The 26,927-nt window shown below is 40.9% G+C and overlaps 14 protein-coding genes across 14 annotated transcripts; 7 read left to right on the top strand and 7 right to left on the bottom strand. All coding sequences in view use genetic code 6, as the record gives it.

Moving 5' to 3' along the window:
• Nucleotides 1–2: 2 nt before the first annotated feature.
• Nucleotides 3–647, bottom strand: SS50377_24072 (uncharacterized protein; the record flags this gene model as incomplete). Its single annotated transcript, XM_067907925.1, has 1 exon — nucleotides 3–647. The coding sequence occupies one exon, from the start codon at nucleotides 645–647 to the stop codon at nucleotides 3–5; it is 645 nt and encodes a 214-aa protein (XP_067764899.1).
• Nucleotides 648–713: 66 nt separating this feature from the next.
• SS50377_24073 (Sulfatase) lies at nucleotides 714–2,912 on the top strand (the record flags this gene model as incomplete). The annotated part of the gene is made up of 1 exon (XM_067907926.1): nucleotides 714–2,912. One exon carries the CDS (start codon nucleotides 714–716, stop codon nucleotides 2,910–2,912), a length of 2,199 nt encoding a protein of 732 aa, XP_067764900.1.
• A 711-nt stretch (nucleotides 2,913–3,623) lies between these two features.
• Nucleotides 3,624–4,817, bottom strand: SS50377_24074 (uncharacterized protein; the record flags this gene model as incomplete). Its single annotated transcript, XM_067907927.1, has 1 exon — nucleotides 3,624–4,817. One exon carries the CDS (start codon nucleotides 4,815–4,817, stop codon nucleotides 3,624–3,626), a length of 1,194 nt encoding a protein of 397 aa, XP_067764901.1.
• Nucleotides 4,818–5,009: 192 nt separating this feature from the next.
• SS50377_24075 (uncharacterized protein) lies at nucleotides 5,010–5,564 on the bottom strand (the record flags this gene model as incomplete). The annotated part of the gene is made up of 1 exon (XM_067907928.1): nucleotides 5,010–5,564. The coding sequence occupies one exon, from the start codon at nucleotides 5,562–5,564 to the stop codon at nucleotides 5,010–5,012; it is 555 nt and encodes a 184-aa protein (XP_067764902.1).
• Nucleotides 5,565–6,098: 534 nt separating this feature from the next.
• Nucleotides 6,099–7,277, top strand: SS50377_24076 (Selenocystathionine beta-lyase / Cystathionine beta-lyase; the record flags this gene model as incomplete). Its single annotated transcript, XM_067907929.1, has 1 exon — nucleotides 6,099–7,277. The coding sequence occupies one exon, from the start codon at nucleotides 6,099–6,101 to the stop codon at nucleotides 7,275–7,277; it is 1,179 nt and encodes a 392-aa protein (XP_067764903.1).
• A 300-nt stretch (nucleotides 7,278–7,577) lies between these two features.
• On the top strand, nucleotides 7,578–8,132 carry SS50377_24077 (uncharacterized protein; the record flags this gene model as incomplete). Its single annotated transcript, XM_067907930.1, has 1 exon — nucleotides 7,578–8,132. One exon carries the CDS (start codon nucleotides 7,578–7,580, stop codon nucleotides 8,130–8,132), a length of 555 nt encoding a protein of 184 aa, XP_067764904.1.
• Nucleotides 8,133–8,324: 192 nt separating this feature from the next.
• On the top strand, nucleotides 8,325–9,518 carry SS50377_24078 (uncharacterized protein; the record flags this gene model as incomplete). Its single annotated transcript, XM_067907931.1, has 1 exon — nucleotides 8,325–9,518. One exon carries the CDS (start codon nucleotides 8,325–8,327, stop codon nucleotides 9,516–9,518), a length of 1,194 nt encoding a protein of 397 aa, XP_067764905.1.
• Nucleotides 9,519–10,229: 711 nt separating this feature from the next.
• Nucleotides 10,230–11,519, bottom strand: SS50377_24079 (Sulfatase; the record flags this gene model as incomplete). The annotated part of the gene is made up of 1 exon (XM_067907932.1): nucleotides 10,230–11,519. The coding sequence occupies one exon, from the start codon at nucleotides 11,517–11,519 to the stop codon at nucleotides 10,230–10,232; it is 1,290 nt and encodes a 429-aa protein (XP_067764906.1).
• Nucleotides 11,520–12,494: 975 nt separating this feature from the next.
• On the top strand, nucleotides 12,495–13,301 carry SS50377_24080 (uncharacterized protein; the record flags this gene model as incomplete). The annotated part of the gene is made up of 1 exon (XM_067907933.1): nucleotides 12,495–13,301. One exon carries the CDS (start codon nucleotides 12,495–12,497, stop codon nucleotides 13,299–13,301), a length of 807 nt encoding a protein of 268 aa, XP_067764907.1.
• Nucleotides 13,302–13,360: 59 nt separating this feature from the next.
• Nucleotides 13,361–13,831, bottom strand: SS50377_24081 (uncharacterized protein; the record flags this gene model as incomplete). The annotated part of the gene is made up of 1 exon (XM_067907934.1): nucleotides 13,361–13,831. The coding sequence occupies one exon, from the start codon at nucleotides 13,829–13,831 to the stop codon at nucleotides 13,361–13,363; it is 471 nt and encodes a 156-aa protein (XP_067764908.1).
• Nucleotides 13,832–13,863: 32 nt separating this feature from the next.
• On the bottom strand, nucleotides 13,864–17,133 carry SS50377_24082 (Cysteine-rich membrane protein 2; the record flags this gene model as incomplete). Its single annotated transcript, XM_067907935.1, has 1 exon — nucleotides 13,864–17,133. The coding sequence occupies one exon, from the start codon at nucleotides 17,131–17,133 to the stop codon at nucleotides 13,864–13,866; it is 3,270 nt and encodes a 1,089-aa protein (XP_067764909.1).
• Nucleotides 17,134–20,671: 3,538 nt separating this feature from the next.
• On the top strand, nucleotides 20,672–21,193 carry SS50377_24083 (uncharacterized protein; the record flags this gene model as incomplete). The annotated part of the gene is made up of 1 exon (XM_067907936.1): nucleotides 20,672–21,193. One exon carries the CDS (start codon nucleotides 20,672–20,674, stop codon nucleotides 21,191–21,193), a length of 522 nt encoding a protein of 173 aa, XP_067764910.1.
• A 408-nt stretch (nucleotides 21,194–21,601) lies between these two features.
• Nucleotides 21,602–22,564, bottom strand: SS50377_24084 (uncharacterized protein; the record flags this gene model as incomplete). The annotated part of the gene is made up of 1 exon (XM_067907937.1): nucleotides 21,602–22,564. The coding sequence occupies one exon, from the start codon at nucleotides 22,562–22,564 to the stop codon at nucleotides 21,602–21,604; it is 963 nt and encodes a 320-aa protein (XP_067764911.1).
• A 2,326-nt stretch (nucleotides 22,565–24,890) lies between these two features.
• On the top strand, nucleotides 24,891–26,609 carry SS50377_24085 (uncharacterized protein; the record flags this gene model as incomplete). Its single annotated transcript, XM_067907938.1, has 1 exon — nucleotides 24,891–26,609. The coding sequence occupies one exon, from the start codon at nucleotides 24,891–24,893 to the stop codon at nucleotides 26,607–26,609; it is 1,719 nt and encodes a 572-aa protein (XP_067764912.1).
• Nucleotides 26,610–26,927: the final 318 nt, after the last annotated feature.

A 26,927-nucleotide genomic window follows, 5' to 3' on the forward strand; every position in this document is an offset into this window, starting at 1 on the left:
AATCAACATTGCGTATTCCTCAGTTAACTGAACGAACCTAGCGTATATGGTTGGCATGTATCTATTGGCTGTGCGACTCTGCAAACCAACTAATGATTGCCAGCTATTTGGTAGGATTCTGTCTAGCAGCTATGGATTTTGACGGAAAACCTGAGCCAGCACCCTCGCTGGCATGACTCCTCACCCAGCTCCCGGCCGCCAGCTCCATAACCGCAAGAGCGCTTTGCGGGACCGGGCATACGAACAGGGTGTAACCGGGTGCCAGCATAGCAAGCAGCCGCATACTCCGAAGCCACCCAGCGCAATCCCCTAGCCTGGCCAAAGCACGGAAGCACGTAACTATGGGGCCAGCTGCACACCAGCATGGGGAAATAGAGTTGCCGTTGGTGGAATTTTGCTACCTCCGGCGCGGCCAGAGAAGGTAATTCTTCCCTCCGACTCGCATGCCGGCCAAAGGCACCGCGGCGGGACCCTCGGCTTGGCGCAGCGGCATAGGGAACGGAACTTGGACGGGAAACCTCAAGATAATCACCAGCCAGCTGGCATCGGGCACTTTGCATGCGGGTCTGCCTGGTTTGCGTGGCAACCATCCAGCGCTCCGCTCTAGCCCGCCGCCGGGTCTACACCCTACGCTCCATAATATGCATGCGGCGCTGTCTGTGCTGGTGCTCTATGCCGTCTTCACCTCCCTCATCGCAGGGCTGAAGTGCTTCATGCTAGGGCCAGCCGAGAACCAGCAGATCTCGCAGCGGGCGCTTTTCCTGCTCGCGGTGCTCGTGAACGTGCTGGACGCGTGCCTGCTGGCGTCCGTGCTCGCCGCGCTCCAGTTGCTTGGCGCCAAGGCGAAGGTCGCCAGAGCCGTCCCGACGTGCGTGGTGCTCTACCTCGCGGTGCTCTTCATGGTGGTCTGCATCTACGACACCGAGCTGGGGCGCGAGATGCAGGGCATCGCCAGCTTCTCGCTGTTCAAGAGCTACATCCTCGGCGTGCCGACCCTGTTCCCCAGCACGCTGCTAGTCGCGGGCGAGAAGACCTCCTCCAACACGCTCGCCACGCTTCTGCTGGCCATCGGAAGGGACATCATCCACTGGGTGCTGCTGTCGTCGATCGTCATCGGCTCGGCCGGGCTGGCGCTCCTGCTGGTGCTGATCGGACGGAAGCACATAGTATCCTCGTTTCTGGTCCGGCCAGCTGCCCCGCACAACTTTGTGCTGCAGGCCGTCAGCGCCGGGCTCGGGAGCGAGATGGACATGCAGACCGCCAAGATATCCTCGGCAACGCGGAGAGTCCGACGGGCGGCCGGCCCTGTTGGGGCCCTGCTCTCCCTCGTCGCGGTCGCACTATTCGCCTCCTTCATCGCCTTCCCCTACGGGCAGCTGGCCGAGGCGGCGCCAGGGCACTGGAACATGCTCAAGTCGCTGACGCGCTACCACCTGCCGGAGGCGAGGCTGCAGGCGTTGATCCGGGACGAGCGCCAGAGCGTTGAGCTGCCGCCGGGCCTGTTCTACATCGACAACCGCGACAGCGTCCAGTTCCCGTTCGTGGTGGGGGACGAGGCGAGCTACTGCCAGTTCAACCAGTGCGAGGCCCCGGCGCCCCAAGGCAGGGAGCAGCCAGGAGAGATGCCGAACGTCTACATGGTCATCATCGAGTCCCTGTCGGCAGTCCCCCTGCTGGTCGCGAACAACACCTTCTCCGAAACGCTGATGCCCACGCTGCACGGCCTCCAGCAGAGCGGGACGACAGAGCTCACGCTCTCCACGCTGTCGCTGCCCACGATCAACGGCTGGTACGCACTTATGACCGGCGAGCTCCCCCTGCAGTACGGCGCGGCAATGACGCAGCTGCGGCACCACGCGCACGACTCGCTGGCGGGCATGTTCAGGCGGATGGCCTACTCCACCCACTACACGTCCCCGTCGCCCCCGGAGTTCGACGGCAAGCAGAACATTCTGTACAGCCACTTCGACACGGCGCAGTACTACTTCCCCCGGAAGGGGTACCTGCCCGACCTGCCGCCGCCCAACTCGTGGGTGTGCGACCGCATCACCACCCGCCAGTTCATCGACCAGATGTCGGTTGCGGCGCGGCCGGCCTTCGGGGTCGTGATGACGGTGGACACGCACACCCCATTCACGGGCTACGACCAGCCGAAGTTCTACGACAACGCCATCGAGAATGACTACCAGCGCGTCGCGAACTACGCGGACCGGCAGCTGGGCGACCTCGTGGCCCACCTGCGCCTAAACGACCCCCACTCCCTGCTGGTGGTGGTGGGCGACCATGGGCCCCGGGAGCGGCCCGTGATCTCGGAGTTCCCCCAGTGGGACGGCGACTGCGCGCGGCGGGTGTTCAGCGACGCGTACTTCACCACCACCGGCGTCGTGGCCTACCTGGGGCAGGACGAGCGGCTCATGGCGGAGTTCAACCAGGGGAGGACGCACACGCGGGCCATCGACACGAACGCCTTCGTGCACGACATCGTGTGGCGGCTGAGCCGGTTCGGCGGGAAGCGGTACATCTCCAACCGGGTCCCGCAGAGCGTCTCCTTCACGCCGCGCATCATCGAGGTCAGACAGGAGCAGCAGATATTCAGGGGCTACCTCCGCGACCAAACCTCCTTCGTGGACTTCAACGAGACCATCACCTGCTAGTTCGCCAGCGCACCGAGGCCTGCGCTGAGCTACCGGGGAAAGATCCAGCTGCACAATGCCGTCTCCGCCAAGAACCGCCAGTGGCACGCCGACTTCGACTGCGCCGCCGAGCGGTGCGCTTTCCCCGTCGCGGAGGCAAACTTCGAGAACGAATCGGGCGTGTTTTGGATTGGCTTCGTGCTGGCCCCCGTCGTGGTGGGCCTGCTTGCGTTCTGTGTGAGCCTGGTCGTGCAAAGGCGCCTCAAGGCGGGCAAATGATCCAGGCGCTGCGAGGCGCTAGAGTAGCGGTGTCCCCACTTACCAGCAGCGCTGCCGTATAGTTAGTGGAGGACGTGGTTAGTCTTTGTAAACAACCATTACCGGATCTAAGCTGGGCGCAAACAAGCACGGCCGCGTCTTTTATTGCTAGGAGGTGGCGAAATTGGGTTAGCCAACTTACCATTCGGAACTGAGGCGCGCAGGCAAACGCTATTGCCGCAGCAGGCGAGAGACTGAGCGTTTTAGATTCTATACTTTACAGTTGCATTCGCAGCCGGGGGTTCCAGACCATATGGATGCACTCCACGGTTGGGACATGGAGTAGTACCGCCTCGCGTAATTACCAGCCGTGCACACTTGAAATGTGGGAATTATTTGCCTGAGAACACGAACTTACTGTCAAGTCCTAGCCTGCATGCGGACCCAAACAATGTTGCAAGGCCAGGTTGAGACTGCGCAGTCTACGAATTGAGCACACTGCCGTACGCTTGCGGGCGCAGTAGCAATATTCTCCGACCGGGCCTTAGGTGAACAATGTTGCGGGACTTCGCACATAGGAGGCTAGAGATATCCAGCTCGTATCGAGGACCATAGATATCTAATTGGCAGGGACGTTAAGATTTGCCACGCGTTTGGGTCTAAAGGAAGCAACTAGCTAACAGGGATACTGTCACACTCTGTAAAGCCCCGGAGCAGCGGCGGGGTAGGAGCTCACGAAACTCTAGGCTCTTGCAAAATATCAGTTCCGCTGTAATAGCAACTCCGTAAAGATCTGGCCGGGTGCCGCAGATGATGGTTAGTATTTGTCTGCAATGAGGCACTGGGAAAAACTTGGGTAGGCTCTATAGGCGCGAGCAGAGCGTACAACAATTCGTCAGCTCTCAGTAGCTAAGTGCGGCCGGTTGTAATTATGGGCAATCTGCTCTAATGCCCTCTGTAGGCAGACCGCTGTTTCAGTTGAACCGCTTTGCCAGGTATTGCTATCTCACATGGCGCATCTTGTTCTACAGGTTTTCGCGGGAAAGCATTTTTTAGTAGTTCAGGCACCGCACGTACGCTTCCCTGCCGGGCGAGGGAACAGAAGGGAATGAGATGCGTAAATCTAGCTGCAAGCCCGCAGAAAGATTGCAGAAAGTAAAATTAGCAAAGATGGGACAGGCAATACCGAGGTAAGGTCCCACATAATTTGCAATTATTATAGTGCTAATGAATACTCGAGTCATATTCCAACCAGTACTCTAAAATATCAAGTAGGATACTTTGAGCTACACTACTTGTTGAATAGTCATTCAAAGTATTTATCCGAATGCCAGAATTAATCTAACAACGGCAGGAAATAAGGTCTAAAAATGAGCCAATACGAACGTAGATCCCAAAGGCTAGCGGGCAGGATTGGCCATGCAATAGAATTTATTTGTCAGCAACTAATATCTGCAAATCTGCATGGTGCTCTACTTTCCAGCAGCAACCTGCTAGTTGCATGGCGGTGTTTTGTGTTAGACAATGTAGTTACAAAGCTGGCCGCATTCGTGCACATATTTAAATTGCAATAGCCTTCCCAGAGTTAACCGTAAGTGCTTTGTGGTATCTGTGGAACTAGCGTTATACCTTGCTGATACACCACAAAAAGCATTTAAAGCAGATCTGAGGCAATATACTTGCAGCAGGCCAGTATACACTCATTTGATAGAGTTGGTACAGGGCTGAAAATGTGAGAGCTGCATCGTATTTATAGCTGCGCTAGTTTACTATTTCATAGATAAGGACGGATAGCTAGTGCAGAATGATAGCTAATTTGCTAGCCAATATGCAGTTAGTAAAAGATATAGAACCATTAAGAACTGGAGAAGCTAAAGTCAAACAGGGCAGAACATCTTTCATTGGGAATTTGGCCCAGACTTACATAGTGGACACATTATCTGTTAAAAGTGACAGTGGATTATAGTTTTGTATTTAGTATATTTGTCTCACAACCACTCCAATTTGATAATGGAAAAGCTTCAAAATGATTAGATAATTAAAGTTATGTAACAGCATTATTCTTTCTTACAGACAGCATATTTATAGACTAAAAATTTGGCGTAAGAGTCGAATATTTCATCCCAATATATCAACTTGTTAGTTGACTTTCTTTTAACATCTGCGAACGAGAATTTACTAAATCGCTCTTTCTGCGATTTTCTGAAGGAGTTCACACTACTAACCCAAAATCAAAATTAATTCAGTCTACTACCGTAAAATGATCTTAAGCTGAGTGAAATCAACTAGAAAATGAATACGTAAGCAGACAGTTGTATAAAGGAAAACATAAATCTCAAAAAGACCATATTCCTACTTATTGGTATCATTTTTATGCTCTTATGCCTTCTGATTTTCTGAGTTTTATATTTTTGTCAGTTAGTTTGGAGTAGGTTTCCTCATTTTCAAAACTGCTTTATACTTATTTATTTTATCTATACCTCGCTAATTATTGATTTAAAAAGTCAAATGAGCTCTTTCAGTATTAATCAAATAAACTACACAAAAACCTTTTAAAATGAGGTAAGATACTTTGTACTAGTTTATTTTAACAGAATTGTAGAGTTTAATGTGCAATAATTCTGTAATTTTCTATTTCTTAGGTTAATACGTATTATGCTTCTCAAAAAGCATGATAAGTTTTGGTGAAATTATTAAATATCTTATAAGCTTTCAGTTTGGTATCATTAAAAATAAATAGGATAAGTAAAATACTAATGTTAACCTATAGTAGAAAGCAGCACTTAACATAAAACTTAGGTTAATAATTATTATTTTCTCCAACAATTTACTATATAGTTAGTTTAATACTTATATACCGTAACAAATATCAGCTAGATCGACTTAGTACATCTTCAAAGAAGGTTCTTCTAGATTACTAAGATTTAGCACCTATTCACATAGGGTGACTTTTTTACAGTTTAATTATACATCTCACTTCACCTCGACTGCTCTTTTTACGAGAAATACATTCATTTAAACAAGGCAAATTATATTTTTTATATTCAGGCCTTAATTAAGTATGATAATTAATCATAATGGTTGAATATAATAAACAAATTATTTTGTATACTTTTTGAGTAATAAAATAAAATGTATAATATTTTTCGTTTTAATGGTCGCATATATATATATACTAAAATTTACATTAATTATTTGTGTTTAAAAATGCTGAAAAATATTGATTCTACATAGCTTAAGCTTTAAGAGTTATTTAATAATTCTACTATAAACGCACGTAATGGATCATATTCTTCTAAGATTGATTTACCCAGAGCAGAATTTAATAATTAAAATCTTCTCAGTTTTGCTAAAGCTGATTTTGAAACTCCCACTCCATAACCTATTTAGTCTTTATTGATAGATCATATTTAAAAGTATAGCTCAGGTTATAGTTATCATCCGGATTCCCTTTATGCCGCTATAATAAATTGGTAATAAAAATATTTTGGTGTCAATCTCAAAAAGCAAGATATTGCATTTATCCCAGGAGTTATGCCAGGAATTTGTTTAGCATTAAAAGCTATTATGAACCCAGGAGATAAAGTTACGTTATTCACTCCAGAATATCCAGCTTTTTTTACATTAATGGAAGCAAATAGATATATATGGGATAGTGTAAGTATTTAGGACGATACTATTAATTTTGAAGCATTAGACTTATAGCTTAAAAATTCAAAAGTACTTTTATTGTCGAACCCACATAATCCTACTGGAAAAGTACTTAGCAGGTCTGAGATATAGAAAATTGTTTAGCTTTGTAATAAGTATGATATTTACTTAATTATCGATGAAATATGGTAGGATATAACGTTTGATGTGTAGCATTAATCAATTTTAAAGTATCGTTCAGAGAAAACAGTTTCTTTTTCTTCTGGATCGAAATCATTTAACACTGCAGGATTTTAGTTAGCATTTGCATTAATTGAAGATTAATCACTCCGGAGAGCATTTTAAGCTGAACAAGATAAGTCATTTCTTAATTCATCTAATATAGCTGGAATATTAGCATTACAAACTGGTTATGAACAATGTGATTAATATCTATTTGCTTGGAAAAAATATATTGCTGAGAATATGGATTATTGTTCAAAATATCTTCGAGATAATGTCCCATAGGTTTTGACTTATGTGCCTGATGCAACATGTCTGCTCATGTTAGATTTTAGTTAGGTATTTAAAAATTGTGAAGAGGCTGAACAAGCTTTAGCCAAATAGAATATTTATCTATAAAAAGGCTCAGATTTTAAATTTAATGGTGTTTTTATGCGTCTGAATTGTGGTACTAGTCGTTAAGAGCTTAATTTGTGCATGTAAGCAGTGAAAAGAGCAGTCGAGGTGAAGTGAGATGTATAATTAAACTGTAAAAAAGTCACCCTATGTGAATAGGTGCTAAATCTTAGTAATCTAGAAGAACCTTCTTTGAAGATGTACTAAGTCGATCTAGCTGATATTTGTTACGGTATATAAGTATTAAACTAACTATATAGTAAATTGTTGGAGAAAATAATAATTATTAACCTAAGTTTTATGTTAAGTGCTGCTTTCTACTATAGGTTAACATTAGTATTTTACTTATCCTATTTATTTTTAATGATACCAAACTGAAAGCTTATAAGATATTTAATAATTTCACCAAAACTTATCATGCTTTTTGAGAAGCATAATACGTATTAACCTAAGAAATAGAAAATTACAGAATTATTGCACATTAAACTCTACAATTCTGTTAAAATAAACTAGTACAAAGTATCTTACCTCATTTTAAAAGGTTTTTGTGTAGTTTATTTGATTAATACTGAAAGAGCTCATTTGACTTTTTAAATCAATAATTAGCGAGGTATAGATAAAATAAATAAGTATAAAGCAGTTTTGAAAATGAGGAAACCTACTCCAAACTAACTGACAAAAATATAAAACTCAGAAAATCAGAAGGCATAAGAGCATAAAAATGATACCAATAAGTAGGAATATGGTCTTTTTGAGATTTATGTTTTCCTTTATACAACTGTCTGCTTACGTATTCATTTTCTAGTTGATTTCACTCAGCTTAAGATCATTTTACGGTAGTAGACTGAATTAATTTTGATTTTGGGTTAGTAGTGTGAACTCCTTCAGAAAATCGCAGAAAGAGCGATTTAGTAAATTCTCGTTCGCAGATGTTAAAAGAAAGTCAACTAACAAGTTGATATATTGGGATGAAATATTCGACTCTTACGCCAAATTTTTAGTCTATAAATATGCTGTCTGTAAGAAAGAATAATGCTGTTACATAACTTTAATTATCTAATCATTTTGAAGCTTTTCCATTATCAAATTGGAGTGGTTGTGAGACAAATATACTAAATACAAAACTATAATCCACTGTCACTTTTAACAGATAATGTGTCCACTATGTAAGTCTGGGCCAAATTCCCAATGAAAGATGTTCTGCCCTGTTTGACTTTAGCTTCTCCAGTTCTTAATGGTTCTATATCTTTTACTAACTGCATATTGGCTAGCAAATTAGCTATCATTCTGCACTAGCTATCCGTCCTTATCTATGAAATAGTAAACTAGCGCAGCTATAAATACGATGCAGCTCTCACATTTTCATCCCTGTACCAACTCTATCAAATGAGTGTATACTGGCCTGCTGCAAGTATATTGCCTCAGATCTGCTTTAAATGCTTTTTGTGGTGTATCAGCAAGGTATAACGCTAGTTCCACAGATACCACAAAGCACTTACGGTTAACTCTGGGAAGGCTATTGCAATTTAAATATGTGCACGAATGCGGCCAGCTTTGTAACTACATTGTCTAACACAAAACACCGCCATGCAACTAGCAGGTTGCTGCTGGAAAGTAGAGCACCATGCAGATTTGCAGATATTAGTTGCTGACAAATAAATTCTATTGCATGGCCAATCCTGCCCGCTAGCCTTTGGGATCTACGTTCGTATTGGCTCATTTTTAGACCTTATTTCCTGCCGTTGTTAGATTAATTCTGGCATTCGGATAAATACTTTGAATGACTATTCAACAAGTAGTGTAGCTCAAAGTATCCTACTTGATATTTTAGAGTACTGGTTGGAATATGACTCGAGTATTCATTAGCACTATAATAATTGCAAATTATGTGGGACCTTACCTCGGTATTGCCTGTCCCATCTTTGCTAATTTTACTTTCTGCAATCTTTCTGCGGGCTTGCAGCTAGATTTACGCATCTCATTCCCTTCTGTTCCCTCGCCCGGCAGGGAAGCGTACGTGCGGTGCCTGAACTACTAAAAAATGCTTTCCCGCGAAAACCTGTAGAACAAGATGCGCCATGTGAGATAGCAATACCTGGCAAAGCGGTTCAACTGAAACAGCGGTCTGCCTACAGAGGGTATTAGAGCCGATTGCCCATAATTACAACCGGCCGCACTTAGCTACTGAGAGCTGACGAATTGTTGTACGCTCTGCTCGCGCCTATAGAGCCTACCCAAGTTTTTCCCAGTGCCTCATTGCAGACAAATACTAACCATCATCTGCGGCACCCGGCCAGATCTTTACGGAGTTGCTATTACAGCGGAACGGATATTTTGCAAGAGCCTAGAGTTTCGTGAGCTCCTACCCCGCCGCTGCTCCGGGGCTTTACAGAGTGTGCCAGTATCCCTGTTAGCTAGTTGCTTCCTTTAGACCCAAGCGCGTGGCAAATCTTAACGTCCCTGCCAATTAGATATCTATGGTCCTCGATACGAGCTGGATATCTCTAGCCTCCTATGTGCGAAGTCCCGCAACATTGTTCACCTAAGGCCCGGTCGGAGAATATTGCTACTGCGCCCGCAAGCGTACGGCAGTGTGCTCAATTCGTAGACTGCGCAGTCTCAACCTGGCCTTGCAACATTGTTTGGGTCCGCATGCAGGCTAGGACTTGACAGTAAGTTCGTGTTCTCAGGCAAATAATTCCCACATTTCAAGTGTGCACGGCTGGTAAGTACGCGAGGCGGTACTACTCCATGTCCCAACCGTGGAGTGCATCCATATGGTCTGGAACCCCCGGCTGCGAATGCAACTGTAAAGTATAGAATCTAAAACGCTCAGTCTCTCGCCTGCTGCGGCAATAGCGTTTGCCTGCGCGCCTCAGTTCCGAATGGTAAGTTGGCGAACCCAATATCGCCACCTCCTAGCAATAAAAGACGCGGCCGTGCTTGTTTGCGCCCAGCTTAGATCCGGTAATGGTTGTTTACAAAGACTAACCACGTCCTCCACTAACTATACGGCAGCGCTGCTGGTAAGTGGGGACACCGCTACTCTAGCGCCTCGCAGCGCCTGGATCATTTGCCCGCCTTGAGGCGCCTTTGCACGACCAGGCTCACACAGAACGCAAGCAGGCCCACCACGACGGGGGCCAGCACGAAGCCAATCCAAAACACGCCCGATTCGTTCTCGAAGTTTGCCTCCGCGACGGGGAAAGCGCACCGCTCGGCGGCGCAGTCGAAGTCGGCGTGCCACTGGCGGTTCTTGGCGGAGACGGCATTGTGCAGCTGGATCTTTCCCCGGTAGCTCAGCGCAGGCCTCGGTGCGCTGGCGAACTAGCAGGTGATGGTCTCGTTGAAGTCCACGAAGGAGGTTTGGTCGCGGAGGTAGCCCCTGAATATCTGCTGCTCCTGTCTGACCTCGATGATGCGCGGCGTGAAGGAGACGCTCTGCGGGACCCGGTTGGAGATGTACCGCTTCCCGCCGAACCGGCTCAGCCGCCACACGATGTCGTGCACGAAGGCGTTCGTGTCGATGGCCCGCGTGTGCGTCCTCCCCTGGTTGAACTCCGCCATGAGCCGCTCGTCCTGCCCCAGGTAGGCCACGACGCCGGTGGTGGTGAAGTACGCGTCGCTGAACACCCGCCGCGCGCAGTCGCCGTCCCACTGGGGGAACTCCGAGATCACGGGCCGCTCCCGGGGCCCATGGTCGCCCACCACCACCAGCAGGGAGTGGGGGTCGTTTAGGCGCAGGTGGGCCACGAGGTCGCCCAGCTGCCGGTCCGCGTAGTTCGCGACGCGCTGGTAGTCATTCTCGATGGCGTTGTCGTAGAACTTCGGCTGGTCGTAGCCCGTGAATGGGGTGTGCGTGTCCACCGTCATCACGACCCCGAAGGCCGGCCGCGCCGCAACCGACATCTGGTCGATGAACTGGCGGGTGGTGATGCGGTCGCACACCCACGAGTTGGGCGGCGGCAGGTCGGGCAGGTACCCCTTCCGGGGGAAGTAGTACTGCGCCGTGTCGAAGTGGCTGTACAGAATGTTCTGCTTGCCGTCGAACTCCGGGGGCGACGGGGACGTGTAGTGGGTGGAGTAGGCCATCCGCCTGAACATGCCCGCCAGCGAGTCGTGCGCGTGGTGCCGCAGCTGCGTCATTGCCGCGCCGTACTGCAGGGGGAGCTCGCCGGTCATAAGTGCGTACCAGCCGTTGATCGTGGGCAGCGACAGCGTGGAGAGCGTGAGCTCTGTCGTCCCGCTCTGCTGGAGGCCGTGCAGCGTGGGCATCAGCGTTTCGGAGAAGGTGTTGTTCGCGACCAGCAGGGGGACTGCCGACAGGGACTCGATGATGACCATGTAGACGTTCGGCATCTCTCCTGGCTGCTCCCTGCCTTGGGGCGCCGGGGCCTCGCACTGGTTGAACTGGCAGTAGCTCGCCTCGTCCCCCACCACGAACGGGAACTGGACGCTGTCGCGGTTGTCGATGTAGAACAGGCCCGGCGGCAGCTCAACGCTCTGGCGCTCGTCCCGGATCAACGCCTGCAGCCTCGCCTCCGGCAGGTGGTAGCGCGTCAGCGACTTGAGCATGTTCCAGTGCCCTGGCACCGCCTCGGCCAGCTGCCCGTAGGGGAAGGCGATGAAGGAGGCGAATAGTGCGACCGCGACGAGGGAGAGCAGGGCCCCAACAGGGCCGGCCGCCCGTCGGACTCTCCGCGTTGCCGAGGATATCTTGGCGGTCTGCATGTCCATCTCGCTCCCGAGCCCGGCGCTGACGGCCTGCAGCACAAAGTTGTGCGGGGCAGCTGGCCGGACCAGAAACGAGGATACTATGTGCTTCCGTCCGATCAGCACCAGCAGGAGCGCCAGCCCGGCCGAGCCGATGACGATCGACGACAGCAGCACCCAGTGGATGATGTCCCTTCCGATGGCCAGCAGAAGCGTGGCGAGCGTGTTGGAGGAGGTCTTCTCGCCCGCGACTAGCAGCGTGCTGGGGAACAGGGTCGGCACGCCGAGGATGTAGCTCTTGAACAGCGAGAAGCTGGCGATGCCCTGCATCTCGCGCCCCAGCTCGGTGTCGTAGATGCAGACCACCATGAAGAGCACCGCGAGGTAGAGCACCACGCACGTCGGGACGGCTCTGGCGACCTTCGCCTTGGCGCCAAGCAACTGGAGCGCGGCGAGCACGGACGCCAGCAGGCACGCGTCCAGCACGTTCACGAGCACCGCGAGCAGGAAAAGCGCCCGCTGCGAGATCTGCTGGTTCTCGGCTGGCCCTAGCATGAAGCACTTCAGCCCTGCGATGAGGGAGGTGAAGACGGCATAGAGCACCAGCACAGACAGCGCCGCATGCATATTATGGAGCGTAGGGTGTAGACCCGGCGGCGGGCTAGAGCGGAGCGCTGGATGGTTGCCACGCAAACCAGGCAGACCCGCATGCAAAGTGCCCGATGCCAGCTGGCTGGTGATTATCTTGAGGTTTCCCGTCCAAGTTCCGTTCCCTATGCCGCTGCGCCAAGCCGAGGGTCCCGCCGCGGTGCCTTTGGCCGGCATGCGAGTCGGAGGGAAGAATTACCTTCTCTGGCCGCGCCGGAGGTAGCAAAATTCCACCAACGGCAACTCTATTTCCCCATGCTGGTGTGCAGCTGGCCCCATAGTTACGTGTTTCCGTGCTTTGGCCAGGCTAGGGGATTGCGCTGGGTGGCTTCGGAGTATGCGGCTGCTTGCTATGCTGGCACCCGGTTATACCCTGTTCGTATGCCCGGTCCCGCAAAGCGCTCGTGCGGTTATGGAGCTGGCAGCCGGGAGCTGGGTGAGGAGTCATGCCAGCGAGGGTGCTGGCTCAGGCTTTCCGTCAAAAAATGGCGCACACTTATTTATTGCCTCTCCTAAAAAATTATCCATATTAACTAATACCACCATGACAACTTCTAAACCTCATAATTTTTATAAAATAATATATTTGATACTAATCACTTAATATTTTTACTAGGTCCTACAAAATCTTTGTGTAAAGGAAGTACGTGTAGTATTAGAGGAAGCTTCGGATCAGTTCATGTATATTCAGTTCATCAGATGGATTTAGTTATTTCGATAGAAAATGCCTATTCTCTTTTCTAGCTGTTTTAAAGATATATATTAAATGAAAGTTATTGAATCAAATTGCAAATAAGATTGTAGTCTAGTTACAATCATCACTGTAATTCATAGAAAGATCAAACATTAGCTAGATAATCCATGTGATTTCTCACGCCAGTATCGTTATGAAAGCTTTTTCTTTTTACTCTGCTAAATTACTTATGATGTGTAAGCATAGCAGTTGTAAGTTACCAAAGTGAATGATTTAATGGAGTTTCGACCATCCACGTGTTGCAAAGCACCGAGGCTGTCCTCGAACTTAATAAAACAGCAATATACCGGCCGTCTGGGCACGCCGACGGCGTAAATTGGCAAATTGAAAACTATTCATAACCGCACCCTGACCAATGCAGGGCAGCGAGGCGCGTCTATGGTGCGAAAGGACTAGTCTGGCGTAAGCCTGCAGCGTGCTCCCCGGGAGGCTACTGTACGCCCAGGACGCATCGGCTGCAGCAGTTGCCGAGTGCAAGCACAGTCCAGCGCCCCGTGGTGTCTACTACACATTTCTCCTAGAGCCGCAAATCCTCCCGGTCCGCTCGCGGCGACATCCCGCACCGTGTGCAATAAGTAACCAAACCGCTCACTTGCTAAACATGTTGTGCTGGGTGTAGAACTTCTTGGGGCGGTGCGTGTAGTAGTAGATCAGGTAGCCCACGATCGCCACGATGGTCGCTCCGGCGGCGACGCAGCCCACCACGTCCCAGGGGCCCAGCGCGGTGCTGGTCTGCTGGAGGATCTCGCACACGGAGGGGAGCTCGTGGATGAGCTCGTAGCCCGCGTCGCAGTTCTGGCACGAGCCTTGGACGTTCTGGACGTACCCGTCGAGGCAGCCGTTGCACTTCTTGTCGACCGTGCAGCCCAGGCAGTTCTGGTTCGCCGCGCACTTGCAGAACTGCATTCCGTCGCAGGTGACGCATACCTGCTAGGCCAGGTCGCACTGCTCGCCGTCGGAGCACTGGGCCACGTTCGTGCACTTGACCCGGCAGGCGCCATCGATCATGGTCGCGCCCTCGACGCAGCGTTTGCAGCCGCTCCCGTCGCACTCGGCGCAGTTGAGCTGGAGCGTGTCGGCGGCGCACTTGCAGGACATCCCGACGTCGAGCGTCGCGCAGTTGATGCACTGACCGTACTACTTGCAGCCGAGGCCCTCTGCGCACCACTTGGAGGTACCGAGGTCGTCGCAGCTGCCCTTGTAGCCTGGGGGCGTGAAGACGCAGACCCCGCTCATGAGCGTGTAGTCGTTGAGGCACTGCTTGCACTGGTCGATTTTAGGCTCGCAGTTCGCGCAGCCGGTTACCGCGGCCCCGGTGGCGTCCTTGCCGCAGTTGCAGGAGTGCTGCATGCTGCTGATGACGAGCGGGTTCGTGGAGCAGTCCTGGGGCGAGTCTGGCCCGGCGCAGTACTTGTCGCGGCCCGGTGCTACGGTGCAGATGGGGATCTTGCAGTTACCATTCGCGTCCTGCAACCAGCCGTTTATGCAGTTCACGCACGCGCCCTGCTGGCCGCAGTTCTGGCAGTTCACAGCCTCGCCGCAGGAGCAGGCGATCTGCTGTTCAAAGCAGGTTTCGCAGGTCAGGTTGTTGCAGTACTGGCCGATGGGGCATGGCAGAATCGCGTTGCAGTTGGGCGGTACCGCGCACACGCCGTTGATGAGGGTGAAGCCGCTGACGCACGTCTGGCACTGGTTGTTGAGCGAAGTGCAGGACTGACAGTGCGCGGCGGTTCCGCAGTTGCAGAGCTCCTGGTTGTCCAGCGAGCAGGGGCGGCAAGAGGTCTCAGCGGGGGCACCCGTGGGGCAGAAGAATCCGGGCAGGCAGCTTTTCCCTTCGTCGCCGCACTTGTTGGGAACGCAGATGCCACCGATGGCCTCGTAGCCCCGGACGCAGGCCTGACACACCGTTCCTATACAGAACTGGCAGTTCTCGATCAGGGCCGTATCACATTTGCACTTCTGGCCCTGCTGGAGAACTACGCATGACTGGCACGTGTCGTTCTCTTTGCCGTCGCAGAAGTAGTTGTTAAAGCATTCTGTCGAGGATTTATCGGCGTTGCAGATATTGCTACCCGTCTACGGTGTAACACAGGACAACGTGCTGGGGTCCAGCACGAGGCCAGAAAGGCAGTCCTGGCACGTGCTGGGGGTGATACCGCAGGTTGCGCAGTTGGATGCGCCGCCGCACTTGCAGGGCTGAGCCTGGTTTTTGTCGCAGACTGTGCAGGGGTCGTTCTCCTTGCTGCCAGTCTAGCAGTAGAAGCCGCTCGCGCACTGGTTGTTGGAGAGCTGTTTGTCGCAGATATTTACCTGACAGACGCCCTTGATGGGGTGGTAGCCGGTGAAGCACTTCTTGCAGAGCGAATCCTTGCACTCTACGCAGTTCTGCAGCAGATTGCCCCCGCAGTTGCAGAAGAGATCCGTGGTGATGTTCGCGCAGGTTTTACACTTGTCTAGGAAAGAGCCGTTGCAGAAATTTCCCTGTGAGCAGAGCGAGGAGGACCCGTTCTGGTCGCAGATATTAGGGATCTGCGTGCATTTCCCCGCAGTAGCCTGCTCAAAGCCCCGCAGACACTTATCGCACTTGGTGAACTTGTCATCGCAGGTGGCACAGTTGTCCTCAGCCCCGCAATTGCAGGCCACGGTGGACTGCTCAAAACACAGCAGGCAGTTCGTGGTCTGGCCCGCGGGAGTAACCGGACAGTAGTTGTTCACCGCGCACTGCGTCGATTTCTGCCCGCCAACGCACGTGTTGGGCGAGCAGATGTTGTTGACCGGGTAGAGTCCCGACTTGCAAGCGGTGCAGTCTCCGGTGATGCAGGTGGTGCAGTTCTGAATTTGGTTGTCCCCGCAGCGGCAGGCACTGTTGTAGTTAATGAACGTGCAGACAATGCACTTGATGCCGAAGACGCCGTTGCAGTAATAGCCAGTATCACAGAGCGCCGAGTCGAAGTTCTCGCCGCAGCTGTTCTTGTCCCTTTCGCACTTGCCGCCATTGATGTGGTACCCGACGAAGCAGGAGCCGCAGGTGTTAATAGTATTCCCGCAGGTCTTGCAGCCGAGGATGGTGCCGCAGTTGCACTGCTGGCTCTAGTCGCACGCGATGCAGACCTGGTTCGGGGAGGAGCCGTCCTTGCAGAGGTGGTTGAAGGCGCAGTTCAGCGTGTTCTGGATCTGCCCGCAGGTGTTCAGCTGGCACCGGCCGAACTGCACCGCGTAGCTGGTCAGGCACTCCGAGCACCCGTTGGTGTCGCACTTGACGCAGTTCTTGACCTCACCCTTCGCGCACTTGCAGGACTGGTTGACCTGGAGCTTAGCGCAGAGCTCGCACGTGTCCCCGAATTCCCCGTTGCAGTAGGAGCCGTCATTACACAGGATGCTCTGCCGGAACTGGTTGCAGATGTTGCTCTCCAGCACGCAGTTCCCGTCGTCCAGCACGAAGCCCTTCAGGCAGGCCCCACACTGCTTCCCGCTGCCGTCGCAGATCGAGCAGTCGGCCTTTTTCCCGCACTTGCAGGGCGTGGCCTGGTTTCGTGTGCAGGCCTGGCAGTTGGACCGGTCGATCGAGTTGGCCGGGCAGACCTGACCGTTCGCGCACTGGCTCACGTAGGTCGAGCAGAAGTTGGGAAAGCAGTTCAGCTTGGTGTCATCTAGCAAGTAGAAATCTAGGCATAATGTGCATTAATCGGGATTGGAGTTTTTGCAGTTTCGTACATTTCCATTTCTTGAAATTTTACAATAAAATCCTTCAGTAATTTGAGCACATGGTGTACAAGCCGCATGTGCTGTAGGAGATGTACATGAATAGTTAAAGCTGCAACCATTATTGGATAAATTTAAATCACAGCTTCCTGACATTTTTGAAATTAAAAAAATAAACTATGTATATATTACCTAAATTATCGAAACGTGTTAAATTTACTTATGGTTATATAAGTTGTTCAGTGCAGATTAAATAAAATATTGATTTATTTTCAATAATTTATGTATTATTATTATTATTTTATTCATTTATTGTTATAGTAAAAACTAAATAAAACTAAGATAATTGAAATATATATATAAATATATGACTTATACTTCGGTTAAAAATTTCAATGACGATTATTATTCAATATTTTTCAATTTTGAAAATAAATATAACGGTTTACTTTTGAGATACTACATATAATGGACACATTATTATTTAATTAACAAGAATATTAATATTTATTAGTTTAGAAAGAGTATAAAATAAATTGTATACTAAAACAGAATCGTATAGATAAATGTTTATATATACTATTACAGCATAAATAGACCTGGACTAGATATGACAAATTTAGGCCAATCAATAAAGGTGGTTCTTAGGGTATAAAATGTTATAACCGTTAGTTATTTGTGCATAATTACTATATTCGTTATAAATTATTGATTCATAGCTGATCAGGATATCTGAATCAATAAGGACCTATCAAACGCGAAAATTTAGCTTAGTATAAATCTAGTTTTATTATTTTCGGTAATAATTCACTGTGAGAATTAAGTAAATTTATCCTTATTAATTAGCATGTATAAAAGATCACAGTTCATGAAGCAATGTATCCCATTTTAAAATAGGTAGGCCTTGTTTTGTAAACCTAAATAGATATTACTCTCATAGTTTCTATTGGATTGCTTAAAATCATAAAAGCAGCTAATAATGAGTATATGTTAAATTTTTATTTTTAAGAGTGTTAACCAGTCAAGTACTTACTTCTATTGGGAAATTTATATTGTTGACATCTTTTTCGTATACTTTATTTAAATCCAAAAATACTTGTAAGGTTAAAATAAAACTTTTGTATTTTAAAAGTATATATATATATATTATATGTTTTAGAGTGGCAATATTTTTATTATATTCTGGTATATAATATTATGTTTTTCCACTTTATTTTCTATTCCTTACTTAATATTATATAGTATATAATAACTTTTAGCTTTTGAAAACTACGAAACTATATATCTCCCACTTCTGTTGTTGTATACTTAAATCTTTTTAAGTATTATATCCAATATATAGTATAATAAAATTGTGTAAAGTAGAAGTTTCCTACGTATGGGTAATGGCAATTATAAATTTTTAACGATGCCTCTGGGCTTAAGTCCAGATAATGGCATAATAGCTTGGCCGAAAGTTTAAATGCCAAAAAAGTTAAATTGTGAGTGGAGGCTCAGTTTCATTTTTAGCAAGACAGAACTGTCTGTTACAATAAGAATGAAACAATGAAAATTAATTTAACAAAAATAAAATAGAAAACGACCTTTTATCATCAGGTTGGCCAAAACTATTAACGATTAAAATTTTTGAGTAGGAATTTTAAAAAAGTGATTTTTCAAACTTTCAGTAGGCGACTAGCAATTGAGGGTCCTTGTGTTAACACATTTTGGTGGTGCTAGATGACTTCTCTGGATGACCTTGTGCGAAACATGATCTAGGTTTGTCAGAGGGATGAGAACCGACATAAATATTATATATTCTATATATCGACAATATATGCATAAATTAGTTTTTTCTACGTATACAATTCTGCAAAAACTGAAATGTTGATATTTGTTGAGGTTACTAGTTTTTTAGTTTCTGTATTGTGAAAACAATACAAAATTTAATATAATATAAAAAATATACAAATATTTTTGTATAATATAAAATTAAAATTTAGATTTATGTATTAGTATTATATATATTACGAATATTAACGTTTTTCAATTTACTGTATATGTTAGTTTCTGGCAGAGATAGAAAAGGAAAAAATATAGTATATATATAATAGATATATATATATTCTATATTGTATTTTAAAAGTACTTATTTTTCAAACGATTCGTCCAAAAAGGTCAAAAAATCATTATTTTGACACCTGTTGTGGAGTGGTACTTTTTGAAAAAAGGAGTTATGTAATTATTATATAGGATTATGTTAAACTTATTTTTTTCAAATTTTCACACACTTTGTTATGGTGTAGTATTATGCAATTTTTCTATTGTTTAAAGTGGTGAAAAAATAATATATATATATATATTATAGGTATATTTTTTTGGTTTATAATATTGGAAAGATTTGTATTTTACATTAGTTTTGTACATAATTACATCAAAATTATACATACAAATTTACTATAAAATTCAGTTTCTACAGTTTCTATAGATTATTCAATATACAGACATATTATATTTACATATATATTAATAAATGTATTTTAAAGTACTCAAATTTATCAACCAAACCCATCAACACTATCACAAAACTCACTATAAAATTTTATCAAAATTTTTTAACCCTTGTTTGAAAGCTTATTATTAAAAATATCAAATAAAACTATTTTTAATATATATTATTATATGTTTTTAAATAAAATATTTACAATTAATTATTCTAGTTTCTTCTATAACTTGTGTGGCAATAATATATATATCTAAAATATACAATTACTTTCCTTTTTTTAAGAGAGTATAATTTATTGAATATTACTATTATATTTGTATATTATATTAGTTATTATAAGTTTTCCTTTTCTTTTTTACATTAATATAATTATAATTATATAAAATTAATAATTTAAAAATGGGTAATGATAATAAAAATTAAAGTGATCAAAAAAATAAAAGAAATGGAAATTTAAATTATTATATAATGAATATAATTTTATTAAAAAAATAATGATCTATTCAGAGTTGAACCCAGTATTAGTAAAATTAAAAAAATCGCTTATAACATCTAAACAAAAATTATTATTTATAGATTTTTGGAGTGGAAATATTTTTAAGAATTTAAATAAATGGATATTATTATTATATATATTTAGATATACCATGGAAAGAAGAAATATTACGTATAATAAACAATAATATTAACAAATCAATTTATCGTAAAAATGGATAATTAATAATTTCATATATATAAAATAGTACTAAAAATAGTCTCTAGAATATATTATATACAAAAACTAATTTCGTAGAAAAAGAAGTAATATATATTTACAATATTAAATGATAGTTTCAATTCTTTTTTTAAAATCATAATAATAACTTTATATATGAATAATATAGTGTTTGGTGATGCTAAAAAACTATTTAGAAATCTACAAAACCGATCTATTTTTAGAATCAACGTTTTAGAATAAGTGTATATGAATATATAATAATATGTAGTTTGCCCAGAAAAAACGCTTCATTTTTATGATTATAGATAATTTACTATTATAATAGGTTTGGTAACTTCCGGATTTTTAGCCAACTGTAGATGTATAGGTTTTTCCTTTCCTAAACATAACCTTTTGGTATTTTTTTTCTAATAGTGATTCTGCATTGAACGTGAAAAAATTTACATCCCATAGGATATAATACACTATCGTATTTTTTTAAATACCATTAAATGTTGCAACCACTGCAGACTAGTTAATAGGATATACGATAACGTTATACAAAAGCTGCTGCAAAAGCTCTTGCAGAAGTCTATAATGCAGAAGCTACTGAAAAATACCACGCAAAACGTTGGGACCATATCGAATGCTTACGGTATGACGTGGACAGATTCTAAAGGATGGTTGAGTCATTGACTAATTAATTAAAAAGAACTTAAATTGTTCTCAGAAGTGGTGACACGCTTAGAATCTTACACCATCAATATAGCTTATCATATCTTGACGGTTAAATTGAACAGGAAAAAAAGTCATTAGAGATAACTAAATACGAATTAGAGGTGGCAGTCCACTAACATAGATATATTTAGGCATAAATCCTGGCATTACCTGCAGACCCTGCAAACTATACTTATGTATAAGGATAAGGATTATCCGAAGAAGTTTGGGCCGAACTCCTTGCGATAAAAACATAATACACAGATCAAGAAATATTAGACAGATATCAAACTTCTGACACATCAGAATCTATGTGATATAATATTATATTATTTTTTTTTTCAATTTAATTATTTTAAAAGTGATTAATCTATATTAATGATCTGAATAAATTAACCAATCTTAAAATGGTTAAAGGTTTAAAGTTTTAAATGAATTAATTATTTCTAAATATAAATATAACTATAACTATAAATAAATAAATAATAATTCAGGAGATGTAAAGTTAATAATATTTATTTAATCTTATACTATATTTTTTTCGATTTTAATTTATATTTATATTTATTAATATTACGGATCTAATTTGATGAAGATGTTTTAATAAATATATTTGTTTGATGAATATATGAATAATTCTATTACTGATAAGTGTACGTGTATAAATATGAATATGTTTTAATAAATAAATTAAAATTGAAAAAAACAAAGATAATTCTTGTTGATCACTATCTCATAATAATACTTTAATCTAATGGTAACTATATATTAATAAGATCATATTAATTAGAATAAATATCTATAAATCCGTTATCTGGTCTAATAATAATAGTACCACTCTTTGCAGATCCTTTTTAAATAGTAATTGGGAACTTTTTAGCACAGTCTTTTGGCATAAGAATTAATCCACCTTACTGAGCACACTCATCATTTATAATAATTTTATTATCTACGCTACCAGATTCTTTGATGAGAATATTACCAGTACAATCTTTACCAATAAATATATTTTATGAATCTTATATTTATATATTTTTAGAATTACTATCAATATACACTTTTGATGAATTATTTATTTTTACATTCTCACAATCTGATATGAATATATTGCTACCAACTACATCACAACCTGTTATTTACTTAGTACCTTCAAATAAACATAAATTTTCTGCAACATATTTAACATTTTACATATTTGGTAAACTAACTTAAACATACTAAGCAGTATCATTTACGAACCTTTTAGGATAACCGATAACAGATTATACATTATTTGGTAATGCTTGATCAGTTACTTATACAAATTATAAATTTTAGAAATCGAAAGACATGTCAATCAATCCTGGTCTGATACGTCTAACAATATTATAATGTTACATAGTCTTTGAACTTGGGTATTAAAATTTAAAATCACATATATCTGAATCAACTTTAGTACATATAATAATATCATCAGTAAAGTTTACTGATTTCAATAGTTTAACAGTGTCACTTTCTTTATCATATTCAACTACATATAATCTTTCTAAACTACTATAATCTTAATTAATATAAACTTAATCTTAAATTTTACCGTGTGCTGATAGTTGTACAACATAAGGACCTTCTTGTCCTTCTTCGTAACCTTTTATATTATCAATTTGAATAGGTGTTTAACCACCTTACATAATATTAATGAACCTTTACATTTATTCATATAAAAAATAAAGTCAATAAATATATAATCATAATAATCATAATAATATTACATCTTATGTAGATTATATGTTTAACAAATCATTGTCACTTGTTCTAACATCTATCATACCATTATTATTTTTGATTCTCACTACTCCATTATTTCCTGAATCAGATCTGATTGTTATCGAATTTGTTTTTGCAGATCCTTACTCTATAAATAATATTCCATTATTAAAACAATTGGATTCTATATTTATTTAACTATTAATGTTTCCAGAGTTGTTACCTATAAATACTTAACCAGAATATTTATCAATATGTCCATCTAGCTTTATATTTTAACAACCTTGTTCTATAATTATATTTTAACAATCATTATTTATTAGTATATTTTATCCATTAATTATTTAATTTTATTATTTACCTATAAATATTATGTTGTTACCTTTACATTATATATTTTACATGTTGGTACCTAGAACAATATTGTTACCAGTAATTTAACAATTGCTAATATGTGTTATGTTAACTTCACATAATAAATATTTTGAATAGTAACATAATTAAACATCTTAAGGTAATCTTAATGGTTGATAACTTATGTTACATTAATTTTATTTTACTAATATAAATTCATCTGGTAAATTTGGAGTACTAGCAGGAATAGTTATTGGAATAAAACAATTAATAATATTACCTAAATAATTAAATTATTAACATACAGTATTCACAAAATCAAACTAACAATGTAACTATTGTCTAGATCTGTTACAAATCAAGTAAAATTTGTTTTAATATTTAAAAGAGTAACACTCGTTACATATCTTAACATAAATAACATCATTTGTAAACTTATCAGAAACTAATTATATTATCTCATTATTTATATTATCAAATGATATTATTTTAAGTTTCTCATTTTATAATTATATTGGATAGTCATCTACTTTATTCACAGATTATTATTCATTCTTTTTTTCAATTCTTATTTCTTAATAGAATCATTGATTATTTCCTAGTCTATATCTATAAATATTTATAACTATTTTGTAGTTACTACAATTCTACCATTATATGTTAAAGTTGGATATGATCATATTAGTTGTGCATTTAATTTAGCGAAAAATTTTCTAATAAACATATGCCACAGCAGTAAATGTTCATAAACATCTAGTCAACCAATGATATTAAAAGATTGAATATAACTTAATCAGATAAGATAATTTATCCAGAACAATTAAACGTATTAGAATTAACAAACATTAGTGTATAAACTAATTAAAAATGTAACGACTTAGTATTAAAAGGAAGTAATGATGATATTATAATAGCTAGATTAGTTGATACTGAACTGTGTTCGTTTTTGTATAGACATGACAAATATTCTATAATTAAAAGATACAATGATAATATAAGTCCAAATTTTGATTTTAAAAATACAATTAAACACTAAGATCGTAGTGGATTAATATAATATAAATAAGTAACTTAAAATTAATATAATTTAGATGGAATTGTTAGTATTAAAGATAGCATAGATCTATCAACATATTTATAAAATATAAATTTGTAACTAAACTTGTTATAATCTTATTCTGATATCACCAAATTATAAGATATAACTGTTATTAACTCTTCTGATATTGTGTTAGGAAACTAGAGTTAAGGAATTAGTATACATGATAGTACAAATATTAGAGTAGATGATAATTGTTGTAGCGAGTCTGGAAATATAATTATTAATTCTTCTAATGATATTCACATAGGAAACAATTGTGCAAACTATGGATTAATTTATATAAAAGATAATTGTTAAAATATTTATATTTAAGAATAGTGTAGTAATTCGGGTTAAATAATAATAAACAGTAATTGTGGATCACTTGGTGGTTAAATTATTATACAAGATCAGTGTGCTAATTAAGGTTAAATATTGATAGGGAACTCTTGTGCAACTAATGGAGGTAAAATATTGATAGGTAAACAACTATAATTAGTAAAAATATAAAATGGGACGACAACTAATCCAAATTCTATATTAAACATATGTTACGATTAATATAATTTTGACCAACAAATAATATTATAGAAATCTTAGTAAAATCTTTAAATTATAAATGATCTACAAATATAGAGATACAAATTCCTATATTTAATAAACACTAAAGATTATTATAATCATATCAAGAAGATACACTAAAATAATATTATAAATTTATAATAAGTATAGAATTATATAGCACCAGTAATAGATCTACAAAATCCAGACTAAATACCAAATATGTTCGACACTGATTAATATGAGAATGTAAAAATTTTATTAAACTGAGTATAATGAACGCTTCTATAAATGATTGTTTCAAAGCATGCATTGGTTCTTAATATATCTTCTGGATTTATGATAAAAGGCTATAAAGTTAGTACGCAACACACTATTTACCTACCTAATCTGACAATGATGCATTTTGGTAAGAGTATATAGAGAAGTTCATATCTTCACCAAATAACACTAATGTACAATACAAAAACAAAGCTATTGATCCTAAATATAATTCTGGGATACCATTTGACTCTGATATATACATAAATATAGATGAAAAGGAATATTTAGTCAGCTATTATTAAATCTTATTGTAAGGTAGATAAAAGTAGCTAGCTCAACAAAAATTAGATAATATATAAAATATGAATGAAAATGATATTATGTAAACGTTTAAATAATTAGTAAGTGCTCACAAATTTATACCGAAATAAGATATTATGTAACTAATTTAATAAGCAACAGTAGAGTTCCTATCTTTCCTAAACAGTAGATTCGAAAAGTCTACTATAGGTGGTAATCCATAAGGTAATCCTTTAGGTATATAACCTATAATTATGTTACGAGACAAATTAGACTTATCAAAATCTAAAAGTGATGAACATGTTTACAGATACGGTTTCCATATATATTATTTTGGTGTCAAGTTTACCTTTTAATGGAAATATTTTATAAAAGAGTACTTCACTTTCTCACCACAACTAATTTAAAATCTATAAATGTTGTTACCACACACTACTCTAGATTAATTCTTAGATACTTAACCTTTGGTAGGAGCAATTTCTCTTCCTTTATCTAATAGTAAAGCTAAATCTTATTCTAGATTTTATAATAGTGATAACAATAAATATGTAGATGTTACTACTGATATCTTATTATTATTAGCATTAAATCCTTTCTAAGGATAACCTGCTAAGATATAGTAACAGTACTCATATTTAATATTAGATGAATTTTAATCTTTTGTAGAATATTTGTAGATTAACCAAACCCAAAGTTACGAACATGCAATAACTGTAGCTATTAATTTTATAATGTAACATTCAAAAGCTGATCCATCTTTACTAGAATTATATAAATAGTATGGACATCCATCTTACCAACAAAGAATACAAATTATATAATATTTAATAAATATATATAGCGGTAAACATAGATTTATGTTACTATAGTGTGCTTACTATTTAATAATGTGTGGTAACGATTAAACTACTTAACTAAAATATAATTCTGTACAACAAATACTTGATACTTATGTACCTTCTATTGATACTCCATAAGGTAATCCATAAGGTACTCCATAAGGTAATCCTATTATTGATAACAACGTTGATGATGAATATGTTGATGAATCTGTTGATGATAGTACTACATAAGGTAATCCATTAGGTACTCCATAAGGTACTTCGTTAGATGGTGAAGTATCTCAAGTATCTTATTTATTAAATTCTGATACACTTGTTAATACGTCATCAGAAGATACTGTTTGGTTAGAAAGTAAGAGAAATAGATTTCAAAAAAAATATCTATTATAGTATAGCAATAATTTTAGTACGTTCATAAAAATAACCAATCAGTAGAGCAATCAATATTATTATTGTTCAAATTATATAATTCTATAAATAATACTAACTTATAATATAATTAATAATTAATATATTTATAAAATTTTGAAAGTTTTCTTGCTAAGTATCATTATGGAATATTTCTTCAAACTTATTATTCACAGTTGAGATCATCTACTTTAGATGTATCAGTTTAAGAAACTTACACAGATTATATTGTAACATAATTATAAAACAAAGTAATAAGAAGATGTGATGGATTATTAGTATTTTAAGAATCTGCTATAAATTATTCTGATTATAATAAATATCACTTTGATACTGGTGCTATACAAGTTCCGGATATTACAAACAAAATTATGGTTAATTTAAAAAATAATATATGTTAAAAGGTAGCTTAATATAAATTAAATTCTTATATAATATTTCTTGAAGCTTCTAGTAACTTTTCTAATAAACGGTGGCTTGCTAAATAAGAAGATTCTC

This window comes from Spironucleus salmonicida, chromosome 4 (genome assembly GCF_000497125.1).
Source record: "Spironucleus salmonicida strain ATCC 50377 chromosome 4, whole genome shotgun sequence".
Classification (NCBI taxonomy): Eukaryota; Fornicata; order Diplomonadida; family Hexamitidae; genus Spironucleus; species Spironucleus salmonicida.